This window comes from Watersipora subatra, chromosome 2 (genome assembly GCF_963576615.1).
Source record: "Watersipora subatra chromosome 2, tzWatSuba1.1, whole genome shotgun sequence".
In the NCBI taxonomy this organism is placed as follows: Eukaryota; Metazoa; Bryozoa; class Gymnolaemata; order Cheilostomatida; family Watersiporidae; genus Watersipora; species Watersipora subatra.
Genome location: NC_088709.1, coordinates 39,120,924 through 39,139,862, shown reverse-complemented (window position 1 = coordinate 39,139,862; position 18,939 = coordinate 39,120,924). Strand labels below are relative to the sequence as shown.

Genomic DNA, 18,939 nt, shown 5'->3' with positions numbered 1-18,939 from the left:
TAGAACACATATATAGTTGTGCATATCGTGCATCTGGTAACGGAATAGTTGAGAGAATCCACAGGACAATCAAGCGTATGGCTGCACGCTCGGGTGGTAGTATCAGTGACATGGTATTCTACTACAACAATTCACCCAATGCTGAAGGAGTGGTGCCGGCAAAGAAGTTGTATGCATATGTGCCTAGGCTGCATAGATTAGTTGGAGAGGGAGATGGTATGCGACGACAGCGAGACGTGACCTGTAACCCATTTAGAGTAGGTGATCAGGTATATGTCAAGCCAGCAAATGTAAAGTGCACATCTGTATGGAAGTTAGGTACAGTGACTGCACTAGTATCAAACACTGCTGTGGAAGTTGACAAGATGACTCGTCATGTTGCAGATCTGCGTCACGCTTGCAGAGAAAGTGAGGGCGACGATAGCAGGGAAATTGAGATTATCCAGAATGATGAATGTATAGAAGCGGATTTGGCAAATGTTGAAAGGCATAGTGATTTGGCCGTAGGCAGTAATAGTCACCCGCCAGTATCGGTGGTAGATAACACAGTTACCAGTAGAAGTGAAACACGAGATCGCAGGCCGCCAAAGTGGCTAGCAGATTTTTACGTAGAGTAAAAGGAAAAAAAGGGTTTTGTGATCTATAGGATCAGGGGGAGCTGTGGTGAAAGAAGAGAGTCATGACATACAGCTTGCGCTCGTAGCGGGCATTGTTACATAGTTGTGGTTTGCCTTTGGAATGTATTCGTTACTGGCAGTAAGCCTTACTCTTATGTCATTGGCTGCGCCCTTTTTGTCTATCTTGTGTTGTTTGAGATTATGGTATGAGTAGGCACTCACTTCTCACTTGCAGTGGTACAATAAAGTCATATAGTGTACAGCACATTTCAGCACATCAACTTCTATCAGTAACTTGTCTCTTTCTTGATAAATGCTTTAGTATACTGTGTAATTGCTCTTTGTATGCAATTCTGATAAGATTGCTGTGAAATGTTAGCTCAACTTTCATTACTTTTAATACTTTTATTTTAGAACCTCTTTATTCCAACTGTGTCAGTGGGCACTTGTTTTGTGTAAACACTCCAAAAGACCAGTAATTTTTTGTAAGTAAGATTAATGTTTTAATTTGTGAAATTTTAACTTGGGTCATAAAGTAAAACCATAATTCATTTATTTGCTGCAATCCATAATGTAAAAAGTTTGTTTCCGTTTGTATAACAATTCAATACTGCTTTCTTACAGCACGGTTCTCTTAATAATAAAAAAGGTAGCACACTTTATGAGAGGACCAGTTGATCTATTACTATATGGCTTTCTGGATGTGCCAGTACAAATACTCCTTCACACATTGTTACCCTTTCAGCGCAAGAGTTATATCACATTGAACTTGTGTATATTGTTGCTCGAGTGAATGTCCATAATTATTAAAATATAGGATGTCTTTTCTCTAATTTTAAATATAGCAGGCTTGCTTTTCAAGCTTACACTAGAAATGTCATGGAATGCTACTAACTCAACATTTCTCGTTATGTTTGTCTTATTCATGTATAGTTAGACTCTATAGCTGCTAGTACTCTGACAGTCAAGAATGCTGTGAGGGATCATCAGGTGTGGCAATAAAGCACAGAGAATGCCTACATGTACAATAGTTATAAAATCTTTTAAAGTGATTGGTTGGTGCAAGTGGTAGTGTCGGGTGGCAAAGCCACATATTGTGGGTTCAAATCCCATACAAAGCAATCTTTTCCCAACCTCCATTTGTAGCTTTGGGCAAACAGATAGACAAAGTTCTTGTTATAGTCAAGGATATGCATGGCATTCGGGTAATACGACCCCAAATTGAGTATATAGATGATTTTTTTTAAATAGTATCCAATTTAAAACTCATTTGAAAGATTTCGTTAACCTTGGTACTCAACAGTTTTTAGTTGGAGTCTTGCCTACTTAGTTTGTATGCACAGCAGAGTTGAAAGTTGACTCTTGCTAGCTATTAATTCAAACATTGTAGATCAGAAAAGATATCTTATCTAGTCCAACAAAAATACTGCAGATATGTTTCATCAGTCAACTACTTATTATGGTTGTCTTACATCGCATTTGCGATGAGACAGATAAGACTTCTTTTTTTTCCAGATGAATGCCCGGCATTGCATGGGTAATGAAAAACTTATGTATAGAAAATTTAATTTTAGTCAACACACAACATTTACCATTCAAACTTCTAAATGGAGGTATTTGTTTGTTTCTCTGTGTGTTCGTCCAATGCATAATTTAAATGTTTGAGAGCTGGAGGTATAACTAAAATTGATTGTTAATAAACATTTCTTATGCTACACAATTGCTCAGAATTTAAAATAGCTTATAGACAGTGACAAGTAATGTAGTTGCCTTTGGTTAAGTTTCTTTACCCAATGAATTTAAGTAACTTAAGCTAGTAACTTAAGCTAATATTTTAATTTTTACTATAATTAGGATTCATCTTGTGGAATTCCAAAACTTGCACAATGCATAGCAAAATGAGGAGGGAAGTGTTGTGGGTATTCTCACCTCCCTCAATATGCCCTCATGTAAATGTTTTAAAATTGCTGTCGAAATACTGGTTTACAATAAGTTTAAATCAAATCGCAGGCCAATGGCAATCAATAAAAGAAAAAATGAATATCGCTCTAGTTAATTTCATACAATGCAAATGCAAAATGTTGACTAACATCAGCGCATGGGCTTTATTATATTAATATCGCTGACTTACCTTTGTTATTTTTATTGTTTGATTTGTTACTCCTTTTAATAGTGAAAGTTCTGCCACAAAATATGTAGATTAAGTCGAGGCTGCATCAATTTTTGCTACTCATATTTTATATAGGGATAAATTGAGGTATTTCCACGTTCTCGGCCTAAGAAACGCTGAAATCTCTTACCGCTGTATCATCAACTTCCCAAGATGCTCGGCCCAGTGAAAATGAAAAGGGCTCATAATTTCCTAAGTACCAGATATCCACAACGGGATGGTTTTATTTCGTGCTTAACAGAAGATGAGCTCAACAAGTGTATTGTTCAGTTTTTTAATATTTTGTCAAAAGAGAGATGTTTTTTTAAGCTTAGTAGTTTCAAGTTGTTTCCAGTCGTTTCAAGTTTTCAAGTCGTTTCAAGTTTATACTTTGTATGAACTTTTGTTTTTGCCTTTTTGACATAGCAACACCTTTCTTTTCATGTATTTTTGTAGTACCATGTGTAAAACATTTTTTCCATAAAATAAAGATGAACTGCCCAATAAAAGTATATATATATATATGGTACATATATTTAATAAAAGTATATATATATATATATGGTACATATATTTAATAAAAGTATATATATATGGTATATTTAAATTGTACTATCTGAGCCAGTTACTTCTCACCATACCAAATAACATCTTCAAGTCAGCTCAAAAAGTAAGCTTTAGCAATTAGGAGCACTCATACAGGATTAGCGAGTATTAATCAGTGTCCTAATGCCTGCTAGTGTATTAGGACATCCGCGAACAGCTTGATTAAATATTTTAGTTAACTTGACCACTCAATCTTATTAGAATCTTCGGAGGTCAGAATGTTCAACATGAGTGCGGAGAGGCACGCTTCGTTTCTCCGATTTCCTTCCTCTGGTTAAGCACGCCCAAACATTTGTATTTATCTCATCATTTCAAGTCTTTTTTACATGATAACAGATGGAAGTATTTCTCTTTTAATCTTACACATTTTTAACCTGCATTGAAATCCAACAGAGCTCAACTCTTGTTATGAAACCACGTCAATGTTGCCCAGACTACAAACACTAGTGTGGTTTCAACCCTGGTGATGCACCTATAGCCCAAACTTTGCTCTCTAGCCTATTGCCTCTACTCCTTCATTAGCCTGTGGCTCTGAATTACTCCTGTCTGATTGCTATATGGTCATACCTTGCAGAGATAGATCAAATGTGTCAAAATTAATTTGCTTTATTTAAAACTAGTACCCTGGCAGTTTAGTGTGCCATAAGAGATCGGCAGGTGCTATGACAAATTGGGCTACTGTTCCAAAATGCTGCTAAGTTGTTGATCGGTACAGGTGGTAGTGTCGGTCTACCAAGGGGAAAGTCACGAGTTCAAATCTCATCGCATGTGATCTTTTTTTTAACCTCATTGGATAGACGGGCACGGCTCCTATTATAGTATAGACTACTGAATACTCAGCATTGCACGACTAATAAAAAGGATTTTGCACTAAAAAAATTTTAATCAACATACAATATTTACCATTTTAACTTTTAAATGAAGGTGTTTGTTTATTTCTGTGTGTGTCTGGCCAATGCATAATTAAAGAATTTGAAAGTTCATGCCATACGTTAAACAAATTGTTGAAAAACATTTCTTACTTCTTACGATACATACATTCGCTCAGGATTTAAAATAGCTTATAAACAGTGGTAGGTAATGTAGTTGCCATTGGTTAAGTTTCTTTACCCAATGAACTTGAGTAACTTGAGTAACTTGAGCTAGTTTATATCTTTACTATAATAAGAGGTGTGTCAGTTCTTCCATCCGGATATTAAGGAAAAAGATTGTACTTCACAAGAAATGAACTCAAATATTCTGCTGCAACAGATGTGAAGTCATACGCACTACCACTAGACCATGCAGCCACCTTGCCATAGCTGGTAATTATTGTGCTTACAATCGTTACACACCATGATCTCTCAAGGCCCGTCAGACTGCAAGCATGTTTTGTGCGGGAAAACTGGGCATGTATTTTTCTTCTAGCAGTTCAAGCTGTAGTAGTTTGCTTCTAGTAGTTCAAGCGCAGCAAGCATACATATTTTAACCAATATTGTTCAGTTTATAGATGGACAATATTTTGTCCATCTATAAACTAGACATACGAAAGAGAACCAAACACTTGGATTTATATATACATATAGATTAGCATTCGATCACAATAAATATCCTTTAAATACTCCGTGCCTATTAATTGCTGCATTTTACATAAAAAGACTCTTTGCTATGAACTACGAGCAATGTAAAAGAGAAGGTGTATGGATCAAGCAAGCTGTGGCGCAATGCTGAAGTTGTTGGATTTGGCTAATCCAAACCACCTGACAGACATTACAGAAGCTGAATTTCAGTTAATTAGTCTTGTAACAAAAAGGCATGATATGGCTCCTACTAATTCTCTTTCATGTTCCGAGTGCTAGCCGCGAGTACTGGCGGCGTACCAAGGTCATTTTGATTCATCGAAAAGAAGCACATCTAAGCCCTCTCCTTCCCCATAACATTTTCTCACTTGGACGATTTGGCTCCAATGGAATCATGACTATTTTGATGAGCATCGGTGGGAATCTCATAGAAGCGCCTAAACACGGCTGGTTAAAGTGAATAGCTGGACTTAATATTAGCGGCATGCTTGGCGTTGTGCCGCGGCTCACAAAAAGATATGTATCTACATTCTTTACAAATTTAACATTTTTAATAGATGCTATCCCTGCCTAGGAGATAACTCAGTCTCGTGTCTTCAGTCCAACCAGCATGCTGTAGTTAGCTTTGCGTTTTCTAATCAATAGTCGCCATTTGGACTAAAGATTTGGACTAAAGAAATTTCAATTGTTTTTCAAGTTTTGTTCCATCTTATCTCAGTGTTCAATAACATATTTGGGTACATCTAGAGCCTTAAAATAGTCCTTATGAATTCACAGTATACAGCCCGTGAGCTTCAATATACAGCGTACAGCTAGTGAGCTTCAATATACATTGTACAGCTGATGAACTTCAGTGTACAGCTGATAAACTTCAGTGTACAGCTGATGAACTTCAGTGTAAAGCTGATGAACTTCAGTGTACAGCTGGTGAACTTCAATATACAGTGTACAGCTAATGAACTTCAATATATAGTGTACAGCTGATGAACTTCACTGCTTAGTTCATAAAGCTTAATAATAAATTACATTACTTTTACAACAGTAGTAACAGTAATAAATTTGTAACAACAATCTAGCCATTATGCCAAAAGTCCAAGATGGACAAGAAGCCATTTTATATGGCTTAGAACACTATATTCCAATTGGTTTATTCTGTGGGCTTTATTTCTGAATATTAGCAATGGTTAGTTGAAATAAAAATAATATTTTTATGAGCCCCAAGTCTGAGGATTAAAGCTTATAGCCACGATGGCAACTCGTTTGTTTTTAAATTTTGACGTAACATTCCTTGTCATATCTAAGATAATCGGCATGAATATTAAAAGACTTTACTAAGAAGAGGTAAGAAAGTACTAAGCGAGTTTACTTGATGAGTCAGTAGTAATCTACACTCCGTGTCAGAAGTGACTTGAACCGCACAAACAACTATACGAGTGACTCTACCAAATAGAAAGTAACCAATAAATCCCTTTTTTGTTTGTTTATGGGATGATTTCTAGTGTGTACACTAGAGGAGGGAGAGAGATGCCCGTGATCATACCTATATGCTAGCACCAGACAATAGCATCAGGTTAAAAACTAGAAAACTGAAATCAACAATGGGATTGTCAGCATGAAGTGATCAAATCATGAACGCGTTTAATGGAGAAGAAATGAACAACTTCTAATAGCATTGGAATAGAATGATTTAATGCCTTTGTAGTATCCGACTAGAAAAATGTCACCAACAATAAAAAACATCAACGTTTTTCAATAAATTGGTTAACTTATATACAAAATTACTGTCTATACAGACTCCATAATGCTCAACTTTATTTGCCAAGCTAAGGATCGCTGAAATTGTATGCATGTTTCAAGCTTTTAAGAAAAAAATTGTTTTACTAGTTATTAGAAACTAAAAATTAGGAAAAGGTGTTAACTGACACAATAGCTAATTAAATGCTTTTTGTAACTGATGCTCAACAACCTTGTATTATCCGCCCAGTCGTTGGAGGAAGGATTCAATCCATCTATCTGTCATTGCCGTTGTAGCTTCTGGCTTATTAATTCGACAGTTCCCAGCATTCCCAACATAGTTTTTTACACATACATGTATTTGACATAAACTAATTTGAATGCGAATTGTACCTTACAAGCTAAACTGAAAACATCAAAGCAACTGTTGAACATTTGCATTATTGCCTGAAAGACACGTTCTCATGAAAGAATGTAGACAAGAATTGAATATGAATAAAAAAAGAAAGAGGGAACAACAAGTGCTACATTATTACAGCTTCTCTACATCCCACTTATACTCACTCTCACAACTCTCTCACACACCTCACTATCTCTCTCCCTTCTCTCTCTCCCTTCTCTCTCTCCCTTCTCTCTCTCCCTTCTCTCTCTCCCTTCTCTCTCTCCCTTCTCTCTCTCCCTTCTCTCTCTCCCTTCTCTCTCTCCCTTCTCTCTCTCCCTTCTCTCTCTCCCTTCTCTCTCTCCCTTCTCTCTCTCCCTTCTCTCTCTCCCTTCTCTCTCCCCCTTCTCTCTCCCACTCACAGCTCACTTCTATACAGCTATTTGTTTTTTAACTCTCTCTATCCCTCTCTGATATTTTCTCTCTTCTTTCTACCCTTTTCAAAACTTTCTCTCCACAAACTGCGTTTTTAACCAGGACACTGTTCTCATTGGTTCACTTTCCCTAACACTCACCCTGACCGGGTTTTTAGGTACCACTCAACTCTCCATCTCCTAATCTTTATCACTCGAATCTCTTTTTAGCTTCAAACTTTATACTATTTGTTCTCTATTGCCTCCTCACTATCTATTTTCTCTATTGCCCCCTCACTATCTATTTCCTCTATTGCCCCTCACTATCTATTTTCTCTATTGCCCCCTCACTATCTATTTTCTCTATTGCCCCCTCACTATCTATTTTCTCTATTGCCCCCTCACTATCTATTTCCTCTATTGCCCCTCACTATCTATTTCCTCTATTGCCCCCTCACTATCTATTTTCTCTATTGCCCCCTCACTATCTATTTCCTCTATTGCCCCTCACTATCTATTTTCTCTATTGCCCCCTCACTATCTATTTTCTCTATTGCCCCCTCACTATCTATTTCCTCTATTGCCCCTCACTATCTATTTCCTCTATTGCCCCCTCACTATCTATTTCCTCTATTGCCCCTCACTATCTATTTTCTCTATTGCCCCCTCCCTATCTATTTTCTCTATTGCTCCCTCACTATCTATTTTCTCTATTGCTCCCTCACTATCTATTTCCTCTATTGCCCCCTCACTATCTATTTTCTCTATTGCCCCCTCCCTATCTATTTTCTCTATTGCTCCCTCACTATCTATTTTCTCTATTGCTCCCTCACTATCTATTTTCTCTATTGCTCCCTCACTATCTATTTTCTCTATTGCCCCCTCCCTATCTATTTTCTCTATTGCTCCCTCACTATCTATTTTCTCTATTGCTCCCTCACTATCTATTTCCTCTATTGCCCCCTCACTATCTATTTTCTCTATTGCCCCCTCCCTATCTATTTTCTCTATTGCTCCCTCACTATCTATTTCCTCTATTGCCCCTCACTATCTATTTCCTCTATTGCCCCTCACTATCTATTTTCTCTATTGCCCCCTCCCTATCTATTTTCTCTATTGCTCCCTCACTATCTATTTTCTCTATTGCTCCCTCACTATCTATTTCCTCTATTGCCCCCTCACTATCTATTTTCTCTATTGCCCCCTCCCTATCTATTTTCTCTATTGCTCCCTCACTATCTATTTTCTCTATTGCTCCCTCACTATCTATTTTCTCTATTGCTCCCTCACTATCTATTTTCTCTATTGCCCCCTCACTATCTATTTTCTCTATTGCTCCCTCACTATCTATTTTTTCTATTGCTCCCTCACTATCTACTTTTTCTAATGCTCCCTCACTATCTATTTTCTCTATTGTCCCCTCACTATCTATTTTTTCTATTGCCCCCTCACTATCTATTTTCTCTATTGCTCCCTCACTATCTATTTTCTCTATTGTCCCCTCACTACCTATTTTCTCTATTGTTCCCTTACTACCTATTTTCTCTATCGCCCCCTCACTACCCATTTTCTCTATTACCCCCTCACTATCTATTTTCTCTATCGCTCCCTCACTACCTATTTTCTCTATTGCTCCCTCACTATCTATTTTCTCTATTGTCCCCTCACTACCTATTTTCTCTATTGTTCCCTTACTACCTATTTTCTCTATTGCCCCTTCACTACCTATTTTCTCTATCGCCCCCTCACTACCCATTTTCTCTATTACCCCCTCACTATCTATTTTCTCTATCGCTCCCTCACTACCTATTTTCTCTATTGCTCCCTCACTATCTATTTTCTCTATTGCTCTCTCACTATCTATTATCTTTGCATCTTCCACATTTCCTACCATTCTTTCTATTCTTCTGTTACATATGTGTTGCCACTTTCTTTTTTTACCAACACCACCCTCATCTGTCTACTTCTAATACCGTTTTGGCTAGTGTTGCTCCTACTGTCACAACGGGTCTAACCTCAACCCCTTTACCAGCACCTTTCTAGCAGGATTATTGCTAGTATGATTTCATTTGTCTAGTGCAGTTATTCTATCTCTAGAACACTTCACTATCAAAACTATTTCCAGTTCAACTCATTCTTTCTACCTCATTTCCATTTATTCACATCGAGTTCCACATACACATGTATTTTGCAGAATTCTGCAATTTAGAATGCGCAAATGCATATCCCAAAGGACCTAGCTGATTTTATTTGCTTAATGAGACATGACAATTAAAAGACAGTTTCGCCGTGACAACGTCTGGCCATGTTCTACACTTATTTGGTTGGCTTAATCCATTCGTAAATATTTCAGTGGCTTTGATACCTGCGTGGTTAAGGAGATTAGCGCTGGTGAAGGTAGCCTACTACTCTCCTAGAACACATCAAAGTGATACGAGCAACCCTCAATTTATCATTATTAAGGAGAAGAAACGTTGGTTTTCTAAACTGGCTATTCCTGTGCTTGTAGAAACCTGCACAGCCGAGAAACCTTTTTGATGCTCGACAAACCGTTGAAAGCCTTTCCATGTTTTATACACTGTGTAAAGCTTTTCCATGTCTTATAGACTAAAGCTTTTCCATGTTTTATAGACTAAAGCTTTTCCATGTCTACATACGTGGTACACACCTTTACCTTTTTATCATAACAGTGGCAGTCATATCATTGAAAGTCATAAGGGTATGTTTTCTAACACATGACGTATACATCACAACTGTTCAAAGACCATCCACTCATTTAAGCGAAACATTCAATAAAAGCCAAAGACTGCAAATGTTTATAATTTATGCCTTATCTGTTTGTACCTAAAGCGACAGACATCATCAGAATTTTGATTTTATGCATTTTTGTACACCAAAAAGTAATAATCATTACTTAAAGTCTGTCTTTATGTTTTACTTTATCAAACGTCATGGATACCGCCTGGCTTCCTGCTTTGTTTTTACTCACGTGTCATAGACATTGTTCAAATCTGACTTGATGGCTATAATTATATCAGAAAATACAAGGACTTCTAGTACTCTGACTACACCTTTGAGGAGTTAAAAATGTTACAGACATCACAAGTTTGATTAAATGCCTTCACCACCATCAAAGCATCAATGAATGCCTGACTACTTGTTTTACTTACACTGAAATTATTGAAATGTTTTACTTACACTGAAAATATTGAAATGTTTTACTTACACCGGAATGCTTGAGATGTTGCCAGAAGACAGAAAAGAAAAGTGAGCTTTAATATATCCATAATATCCAAAGAGCTTTGTCTGAGCTTGTTATGGTTGTCATCGGTTGTCCATGACACAAAAGTAACTAAACTTTTACACCGTTGCGTCTCTTTCCAGCCGATTAGCCAAAGTTATCGAGCAGATGTTTCAAAATATATAGTCTAAGAGAAGTATTTGCTTAACAGGGCATGACTTGAGCGGACATAGCTGCGCTAGGTGGTAAAACTGGTGAGTTAACTACAAGGACCAGACAAAGTCTTGTGGCCAATCAACATGTCTATTACGCGAGCTATAAATCAATGCCGACAGGTTCAAACTCAACCGAAATAACACATAAATAGCTGATTTTATAATAATCCTCGGCGGCTATTAGCTAGAACAACCCTGGTCGAATGGCTCTAGTCTCCTCTTCTGCAGCTTGTATCTTCAACAGGCTCCTCTCACTCACCACCTCAAAGCTTTGTCTGTGACAAGCTAACTTAATCCAATCAAAACCGCTCCCCTTGTCGAATAGATCTTTAAATCCCTCAGCCCTTAGCTGCCTATTATCTTATTCAAAACTAATTTTTTGTTATCGTTTCTTGTGAGGTAGAATGTAGAGATATACACCGTAGAAGAACTCGATGAACGGGAGAGAATATGCTATCCCAAAAAGGCTTGTATCGCTAATGCTACAGTTTGCTCATATAATATCATTCCACGACAACGGCATCACTAACAACTACAAACACTACGCTTCAGCAATGTCAATATTAACACTTTACAAATTTAGTTTGCCTTCAGACGAGTTAAACGACGAAGTCTATTCACAGCCTCTTAGAATACTTAAAGATATTTGCGCTGACACGGCAATAAAGCCTTGCAAAGGCAATAATGGAGAATCAAAAACTATATTATATCCTGTACATAACGTTTTGGCATCTCGGCTTGTGCAAATTGACATAGGCGCTAGTGTGGCTTTACATTACTTCACCTCTATTAAACCCGTCAGCAACTTCAATGCTCGACTTAATTTATTCCTCAAGGTTTAATTAACGCTTTTTTATAATTAATGGTCTCACCACGGTTGGTGCTAGCGCAGACTAGACCCACTTCAATGACTGTCTTGAGGATTGTGGAATGCTTCTGAAACCTTACTTTTGCAATGAGCACCACCAAACCTTAATTAAATAATGAATTTTATTAAATGACCATGTTTTTATTTAAGCAATCGCTACCAGGTCGGGCTCGAGTAGAGGTCTATTAAAATGTAAATTCATTGAGCTTGTTAATCTTGCTTAATACCATTTCTGATGAGCTCTTTGATGTTTCTAACCTTACTAAGCTTAGCTCGTGTAAATTCTAGACCAAAAGTAATTTTAATAATGCATCTATCACATGAGTTTCTTTTACTACAAACATGTTTTAAAATTCATAAAGTACAAAACTACCTGCTAGCTCTAAAGCAGGAGTGGCCAACTTGTCAGAGGCAAAAAGACAGAGTTTTTACTACGTAAATACAAAGAGCCAAATCTTACACATAGGCCCAAATGAATCACCACAATATCTTCCCTCCACTCATCTCTGCTCTTTAAGGCTTAGTCCCTACTGTAAATGTCATACATCAACATAATGACAAAAATTGAGTCCCACAGAGCTAAGACCATAGGTCAGTCATTTTCAACAATGAACACTGATCGTTGTCTCACAAACAAACTCAGTTCAATGTCTAGTTCATGTTGAGAAAGCAGGAATGGTAAAAAGACACATGAAGCTCTTGAGCACCTTCTGAAACCTCCGAATAATTGTCCAAAAGTTCCTTCTTATGGTACTTCATCCCATCACACGCTGTTTAGCAGGCTGACACACTAACCAACTGCGCTAATCAGCTACCAGGCCGAGATACATGTAGTACTTATTTTCTGTGCCCCAAACAGTGAACAGGCAAACCACCAATGGTCAATAATAAAGTAGACGAAGTTCGAAAGAGAAGCCTTTCATTGATAATATCCAACGGCACTCCTGACGATCTCTCACTGCGCACTGGTTGAAAATCATTTTCGTAAGAAAACACACAAAATTCAATATGAACGTTTGATCTGCATAAAATTGGGTAAAGATGCAAGCAGCTAAGGAGCAGTGGGTTTGTCTCCCGTGTTTTAGAGAGATATAATATAATATAGAGGTATTAATATATATGTCTATATACGACATACGATATAATATAATATCTTATAGAGTACTATCTCGTACTAACTTCACTCCAGCAGATCTACTTGCGAAATGACAAATTACATTGCTATTACATCGCTTTGATGCACAACTGCTTTTCACAATTTTTCCTTTGAAGCTTTGCTAGTTTCATGCTGTTCTCAAGACTAAGAACTTGGAGGCTACGGGATTTAATATGCTGTATTATTGCAACTGCACTCAATTGATTATGCAACGGTGAACGAAAAGATCTGTCATGAAGAAGGTATTTATGTTCATAAAATGACTGGGTGAGAGGTTGTTACATCATTGGTGTGTTCTGGCTTTGTAATGCTCACTTGCTGTTCTTCTAACAGACAAATTCCAAAGAAATGAAATGGCTATGGGAAAGGAAAGATAGCATTAAAGTAAAGGACATCAAGAAAGCCTTGAAAAAATAAAACATGTATTAAAAAGGAGGTAGTGGCTTCAGATAAAGTCTTGAAAAAGGAGTTTGATGGCCATATATAAAGAACTATCTTTTACAAGACAAGAGATGAAATACAATCAAAGCAAAGAAATCGCAGAAAGATGTTCTGGCAGGAAAATTAGAAAGTACGCCAATGGAAGCAAGGAAGTAATGGCAAAGTCAGAGGAAAGACAAGACAGTTGACAATCAAAATGTAGACCGGATTGCCGGAGAGTTAGGGGCTAGGAGAAGGCCATAGAATCTATAAACCATAGCTTATAGATCCGAGAGATAAAGGAAAAAGGCAGAGAGGTACTGGAAAGAACATCAAGTGCATCCAGAGTAAACAATGAGGTAGAAAGTACAGAAGAAAACATGACTTCTACAGTTCTAGAGACAGGCTAGCAAAGAAGAGAATCTAAACGTTATCCAAGCAAACAAAATGTGCAAAAAAGTAGCCACGGTTAACTTGCACCACCATTTTGTTCAAAGAAACTTCTGTGATGTTTTTAATTAATGTCTTGCAATCCCACCAATTATGCCGCCAGATGCTCTTAAAAAACTTTTACATGCCTCCATAATGACTCTCCGTCACGCGCATGCCTGCATATGATACTGATTTAATCTAGAATGGAGATGAGAGACCACAGTTCAATGATACATGATCTGATGCATGGCTAGAGTTTTGCTCCGAGCGATAGGCGTCAGAAATGATATTGGTCATCTCTAAAGACTCGGATCTGATTCAGATTCTTGATAGAGAAGTTTGACTAGATATTATTGTTATTGTTATATATTGATAACAATGAGGGGTAGGAGAAATCTGATACACTGAATAAATTCTAGTTGAGCTCTACTGTAGCCAAAGATGGTAGTTTAATAGTAGTTTACCTTAGTCGATGATAGTAGCTTACTAGTAGTTTAACTTAGTTAAAGACAGTAGTTTACTAGTAGTTTACCTTAGTCAAAGATGGTAGTTTATTAGCAGTTTAACTTAGTCAAAGATGGTAGTTCACTTGTAGTTTATCTAAGTCAAAGAGGGTAGTTTAATAGTAGTTTACTTTAGTCAAAGATGGTAGTTTACTAGTAGTTTACCTTAGTCAAAGATGGTAGTTTACTAGTAGTTTACCTTAGTCAAAGAGGGTAGTTTAATAGTAGTTTACCTTAGTCAAAGATGGTAGTTTACTAGTAGTTTACCTTAGCCAAAGATGGTAGTTTACTAGTAGTTTACCTTAGTCAAAGATGGTAGTTTACTTGTAGTTTACCTTAGTCAAAGGTGGTAGTTCACTTGTAGCTTACCTTAGTCAAAGATGGTAGTACACTTGTAGTTTACCTTAGTCAAAGATGGTGGTTCACTTGTAGTTTACCTTAGTTAAAGATGGTAGTTTACTTCACAAACTGGAATTCCGTCAAGGTCGTTAACTAGTGCTGATGCCCATAGACTTGTGATTCTGATCAGTAAAGTACTATTTTCAGTCAGTTTATTTTTGTAGTTTTCAGTAACTCTCATGTAACCGAATTTGTCCGGCCTTCTTGTCAAAATGAGCTCTAATGTTGTCACACACTTGCTAGTTGATCATTAACAATTGATAGGTTATTGATTGGTTATCAGTGTTTCAGAGGTCAGTCAGCAGAATGAGAGAACACTAGAACTGTTCTCGTAAATAATTTACATGTGTATTATTAACTTATAGTTCACACCTACCGGTGTAACAACATAGTGTATATTGTCTGTAATATTAGTGTTAGTATGTATACAGTATTAAATGTATGTAAGTATAATAGAAACAAATTATTTTGATAAAATACTATAATTTTTGAATGATAGGAGTTTTCGGAGATGGCACATTGTTCTATTTGGTTAGATGTACAAGATGGAGACAGTTGACAAACTATAGGTTTTTAATGCATCCGGTCAGTTTCACTCAATCTACAACTACACAATTGAGCAGTTATACAGAGGTCATTAACAGGTCAATACTTTCGAGATTTTCCTTACCACCTCACCACCGGGAACTGAACGTAAACCCATCTTTAGGATAAATAAACACAAAAAATTAAATAAAAGCAGCGCTTGAACCTTTATCGAGCATTACGTATAATTTCTTTCTAGAATGTTCTACGTGTAACACATGCGAAGACATCCTTCAACTTTCTTTGCTCTTTCATGACTCACAATCTGTTAGCATTTTAATCAAATTGCATTTGAATCCTTTCAAAGTAATTTGTTCATATAAAATTGATACGAATGGGATGGCAACTGAAGTTCGGTCACATCTTATCAAAGACCTAGAATTTTAACAAATTCTATGAACAATCGTTGTGATAGCTGAGTTATGGTACTATCAATAACAAGATATATCACAGTGTGGCCAGTGAATGTACATAGTTGGAATATTTCACCATAAACAGTGTACGTACAAACCTCAACATACCAAGTTAATCTGCTGCGTTGCGAAACCGTCGTATGTTAGAAGAGTTATTCACATAAAATACATATACATTGTATTTTGTTTAAATCACTCTAGATGTCAAAAACAACAAAATTTATTTCAAGTGCTTACAGAAAACATTAAAACATTTATATAGCAATTATAATGCACTATATAAAGCATTAAATGTGAAACTTTATACGAAAACCAAATCAATGAAAGAGGTTTTTATTATTTTATCTTACAGACATGTGAACAAAAGTGTGGACTCTGCAAAGCACAAGTTTGATAGTACGGTAAGGGATAGTACGGTGAGTGATAGTACGGTAAATGATAGTACGGTAAGTGATAATATGGTAAGCAATAGTACGGTAAGCGATAGTACGGTAAGCGATAGTACGGTAAGCGATAGTACGGTAAGCGATAGTACGGTAAGCGATAGTACGGTAAGCGGTAGTACGGTAAGCGATAGTACGGTAAGCGATAGTACGGTAAGCGATAGTACGGTAAATGGTAGTACGGTAAGTGATAATACGGTAAGCAATAGTACGGTAAGCGATAGTACGGTAAGCGATAGTACGGTAAATGATAGTACGGTAAGTGATAATACGGTAAGCGATAGTACGGTAAGCGATAGTACTGTAAGCGATAGTACGGTAAGCGATAGCATGGTAAGCGATAGTATGGTAAGCGACAGTACAGTAAGTGATAGTACATTAAGTGATAGAAATACATATCATAATTTACCTTAGTTATCCTAACTTACTTTCTATATTTTCATTATTTTCAAGTTTTATTTTCAACTTTTACTCCCAAAAGTGTTTTCGCAAGAAATTTTTTACATTGTGCATTTGAAAATTTTTTTAACAAATGCTTGCTAGTCAAGGTCTGAATATCTTCAGGTTTTCATAGAGTTATCGTTTGCTGAACTGTTGTAACCTAATGGTGTCTAATACTATACTCTACTATTACGATCTCAACAGGACAGTTTTTAAACTAGTTGCTGCTTGAATATTCCAGCAGTATTTTATGGTTGACTGCTAGTAAAACCTTTTCTCGCGGATGAGTCACGGTTTCAAGCATGGGCGAGGTCATATATTTACTAGCATCATTAGGGATGAACACGGTCTCATTTTTATTCCACATGTCAGAGGGAGGCCAAGTCTGGAGTTTTATGCCTAATATAGGAGACAATGCGTGAGCTTTAAGAGTTTTTTCTGTTATTCAAATAATTCGCGGAGCAATTAATTTACAGCTCCTGTTTATTCCTACTGGAATATCTAACTTGAGGTTTCAGAAGAGGATGTTTGACCAGTTGTTCGGTGGTTTCAAAAGGTTATACCTACAGAATTATTACTATATCCTTTATTAAGGACGGCTTTAACAATCTTCGACCTAATATCCGTTCTCTTAGCAAAAAAGGTTTTTTCAGCACTATATGTCATACAATTTACTTAATTTTATTGAACAACTGTTGCCCTTGTTTATGATTCTTATGATATGCCAAATGTCATAAAAATTTTCTGTTTAAAATAAAACGTTTTGTCAATTATATTTATAAAATATTAGTGCTTGTCTGTCATCTGTATGTCCACTTATAGCGATAAACCTTCAGGAACAAAAAATCTGCTTCGCGCTGAATTTGAACTCAGAGCCTCTGGGTCTACATGCAGACATCTTATCTACCAGACTTAATGTCCAACCAGCCTTACCCAAAAATAGTTGTGCACATATTCATTACATCGGTTAAAATACTCACCCCCAAAATGCTTAGCAAAATACTTTTGGTCATTAATTAGCAAATTTGATCATTACGCGTAATATAACGATTATTAAGCTGGCTTCAAACATGACTCTTACTATAGTAAAGACTCAAACTAGTCAAGTTACTAGTCAAGTTACTAGTCAAGATACTAGTCAAGTTACTAGTCAAGTTACTAGTCAAGTTACTAGTCAAGTTACTAGTCAAGTTACTAGTCAAGTTACTCGTCAAGTTACTCGTCAAGTTACTCGTCAAGTTACTCGTCAAGTTACTCGTCAAGTTACTCGTCAAGTTACTCGTCAAGTTACTGGTCAAGTTACTAGTCAAGTTACTAAAATTCATCTGGTAATTATTTTATTGTCTGTGCAATGCCGGCCATTTACCTAGTAAAATAATATATAAGGCATCTAAGATTGTATATAATAGTGTGTGACAGGCCCAATATGATGAGTATTGAAAGTGGTAAATAGTGTGCATTTACAGGGTAACAATAAAAGGGTGTTTAAATCACAACCTCGCTCAGCTCAACTCAATCGGACTACTTGATTTGAAGATCGAATATGGTGTCTGCTTTGCTGAGGCTGTGTGTGTTTTTTTAAAAACATTTGTGCACAAACAATGGCTCTGTGATCTTGGCTGCACATGTCTGAGTCCAGTGGCTAGGAAACCTTGATGACTGGAGACATGACCAGTTCCAAAAAGCAGTTAAAACTTGAGTGTCATTTCGGTCGCTATAGGTGACTTTTTATTTTCAGGTCAGGCGCCCCAGACCATTAGCCTACGAGTGCTGCAGCTCACTTTATCAACCGATAACAGATTGCAGGATTTGACGTGGTCTCAGGTGAAACTATTGGCTTTAATAATTGTCTCAGCTCTGCCCATTATTACTCCCTGTATTCTCGATGAAGTTACTGTTTTTACTGCAAGAAATTGTAAGCTTTTTTTCACAGTCGAAGAAGGAAGCATCTATTTCTACATACACAAGAGGCAACATCTGACAGAGCTTATACTTGTTATACCATTGGCTAAAGCGCCTAAGGGGTGTCAAATCACCGCAGGTGGCATAAGGTATCAACGCAGGTGGCCTAAGCAGTAGGCATGCTTATCATTTGTTAGGATCTTGGCTTTGGAAGCTAGGCTAATTTAGCCCTTGAGGTTGGTTACAGCAAACTAGCGGATAAAACAATCTTATCATTTAATACACACAACTTAGAATTGTTACAGCGTCATCAACGCGCAGCAATCGCTGTTATTACTATTTCAAATGCTGATTCAATATGCTTTCTTTAAAAGGGGATTAGCGGTGGGCTGTGCCTGACACAGGAGCCTCTTGAGGCTCCACCACGAGGCCGATGAATTACTGTAACTATACAGTTGAGTTAA

The 18,939-nt window shown here is 37.0% G+C and overlaps 1 protein-coding gene and 1 long non-coding RNA gene across 3 annotated transcripts in view; one reads left to right on the top strand and one right to left on the bottom strand.

Moving 5' to 3' along the window:
• Positions 1–18,939, bottom strand: part of LOC137387526 (epidermal growth factor receptor-like) — a 65,877-nt gene that overhangs the window by 34,108 nt on the left and 12,830 nt on the right. The window contains exon 1 of one of the 2 annotated variants that reach the window (XM_068073971.1): positions 10,684–10,809. The exons of the other annotated variant lie outside the window; for it this stretch is intronic. Coding sequence (XP_067930072.1) covers positions 10,684–10,744 — 61 coding nt within the window. The 5' untranslated portion in view covers positions 10,745–10,809. Of the gene's footprint in view, positions 1–10,683; positions 10,810–18,939 lie in introns of those variants that run through there. 2 annotated transcript variants of the gene reach the window in all.
• Positions 1–18,939, top strand: part of LOC137387529 (uncharacterized) — a 29,270-nt gene that overhangs the window by 3,389 nt on the left and 6,942 nt on the right. The window contains exon 2 of the long non-coding RNA XR_010977918.1: positions 18,312–18,397. This is a non-coding gene — a long non-coding RNA (uncharacterized lncRNA). The remainder of the gene's footprint in view (positions 1–18,311; positions 18,398–18,939) is intronic.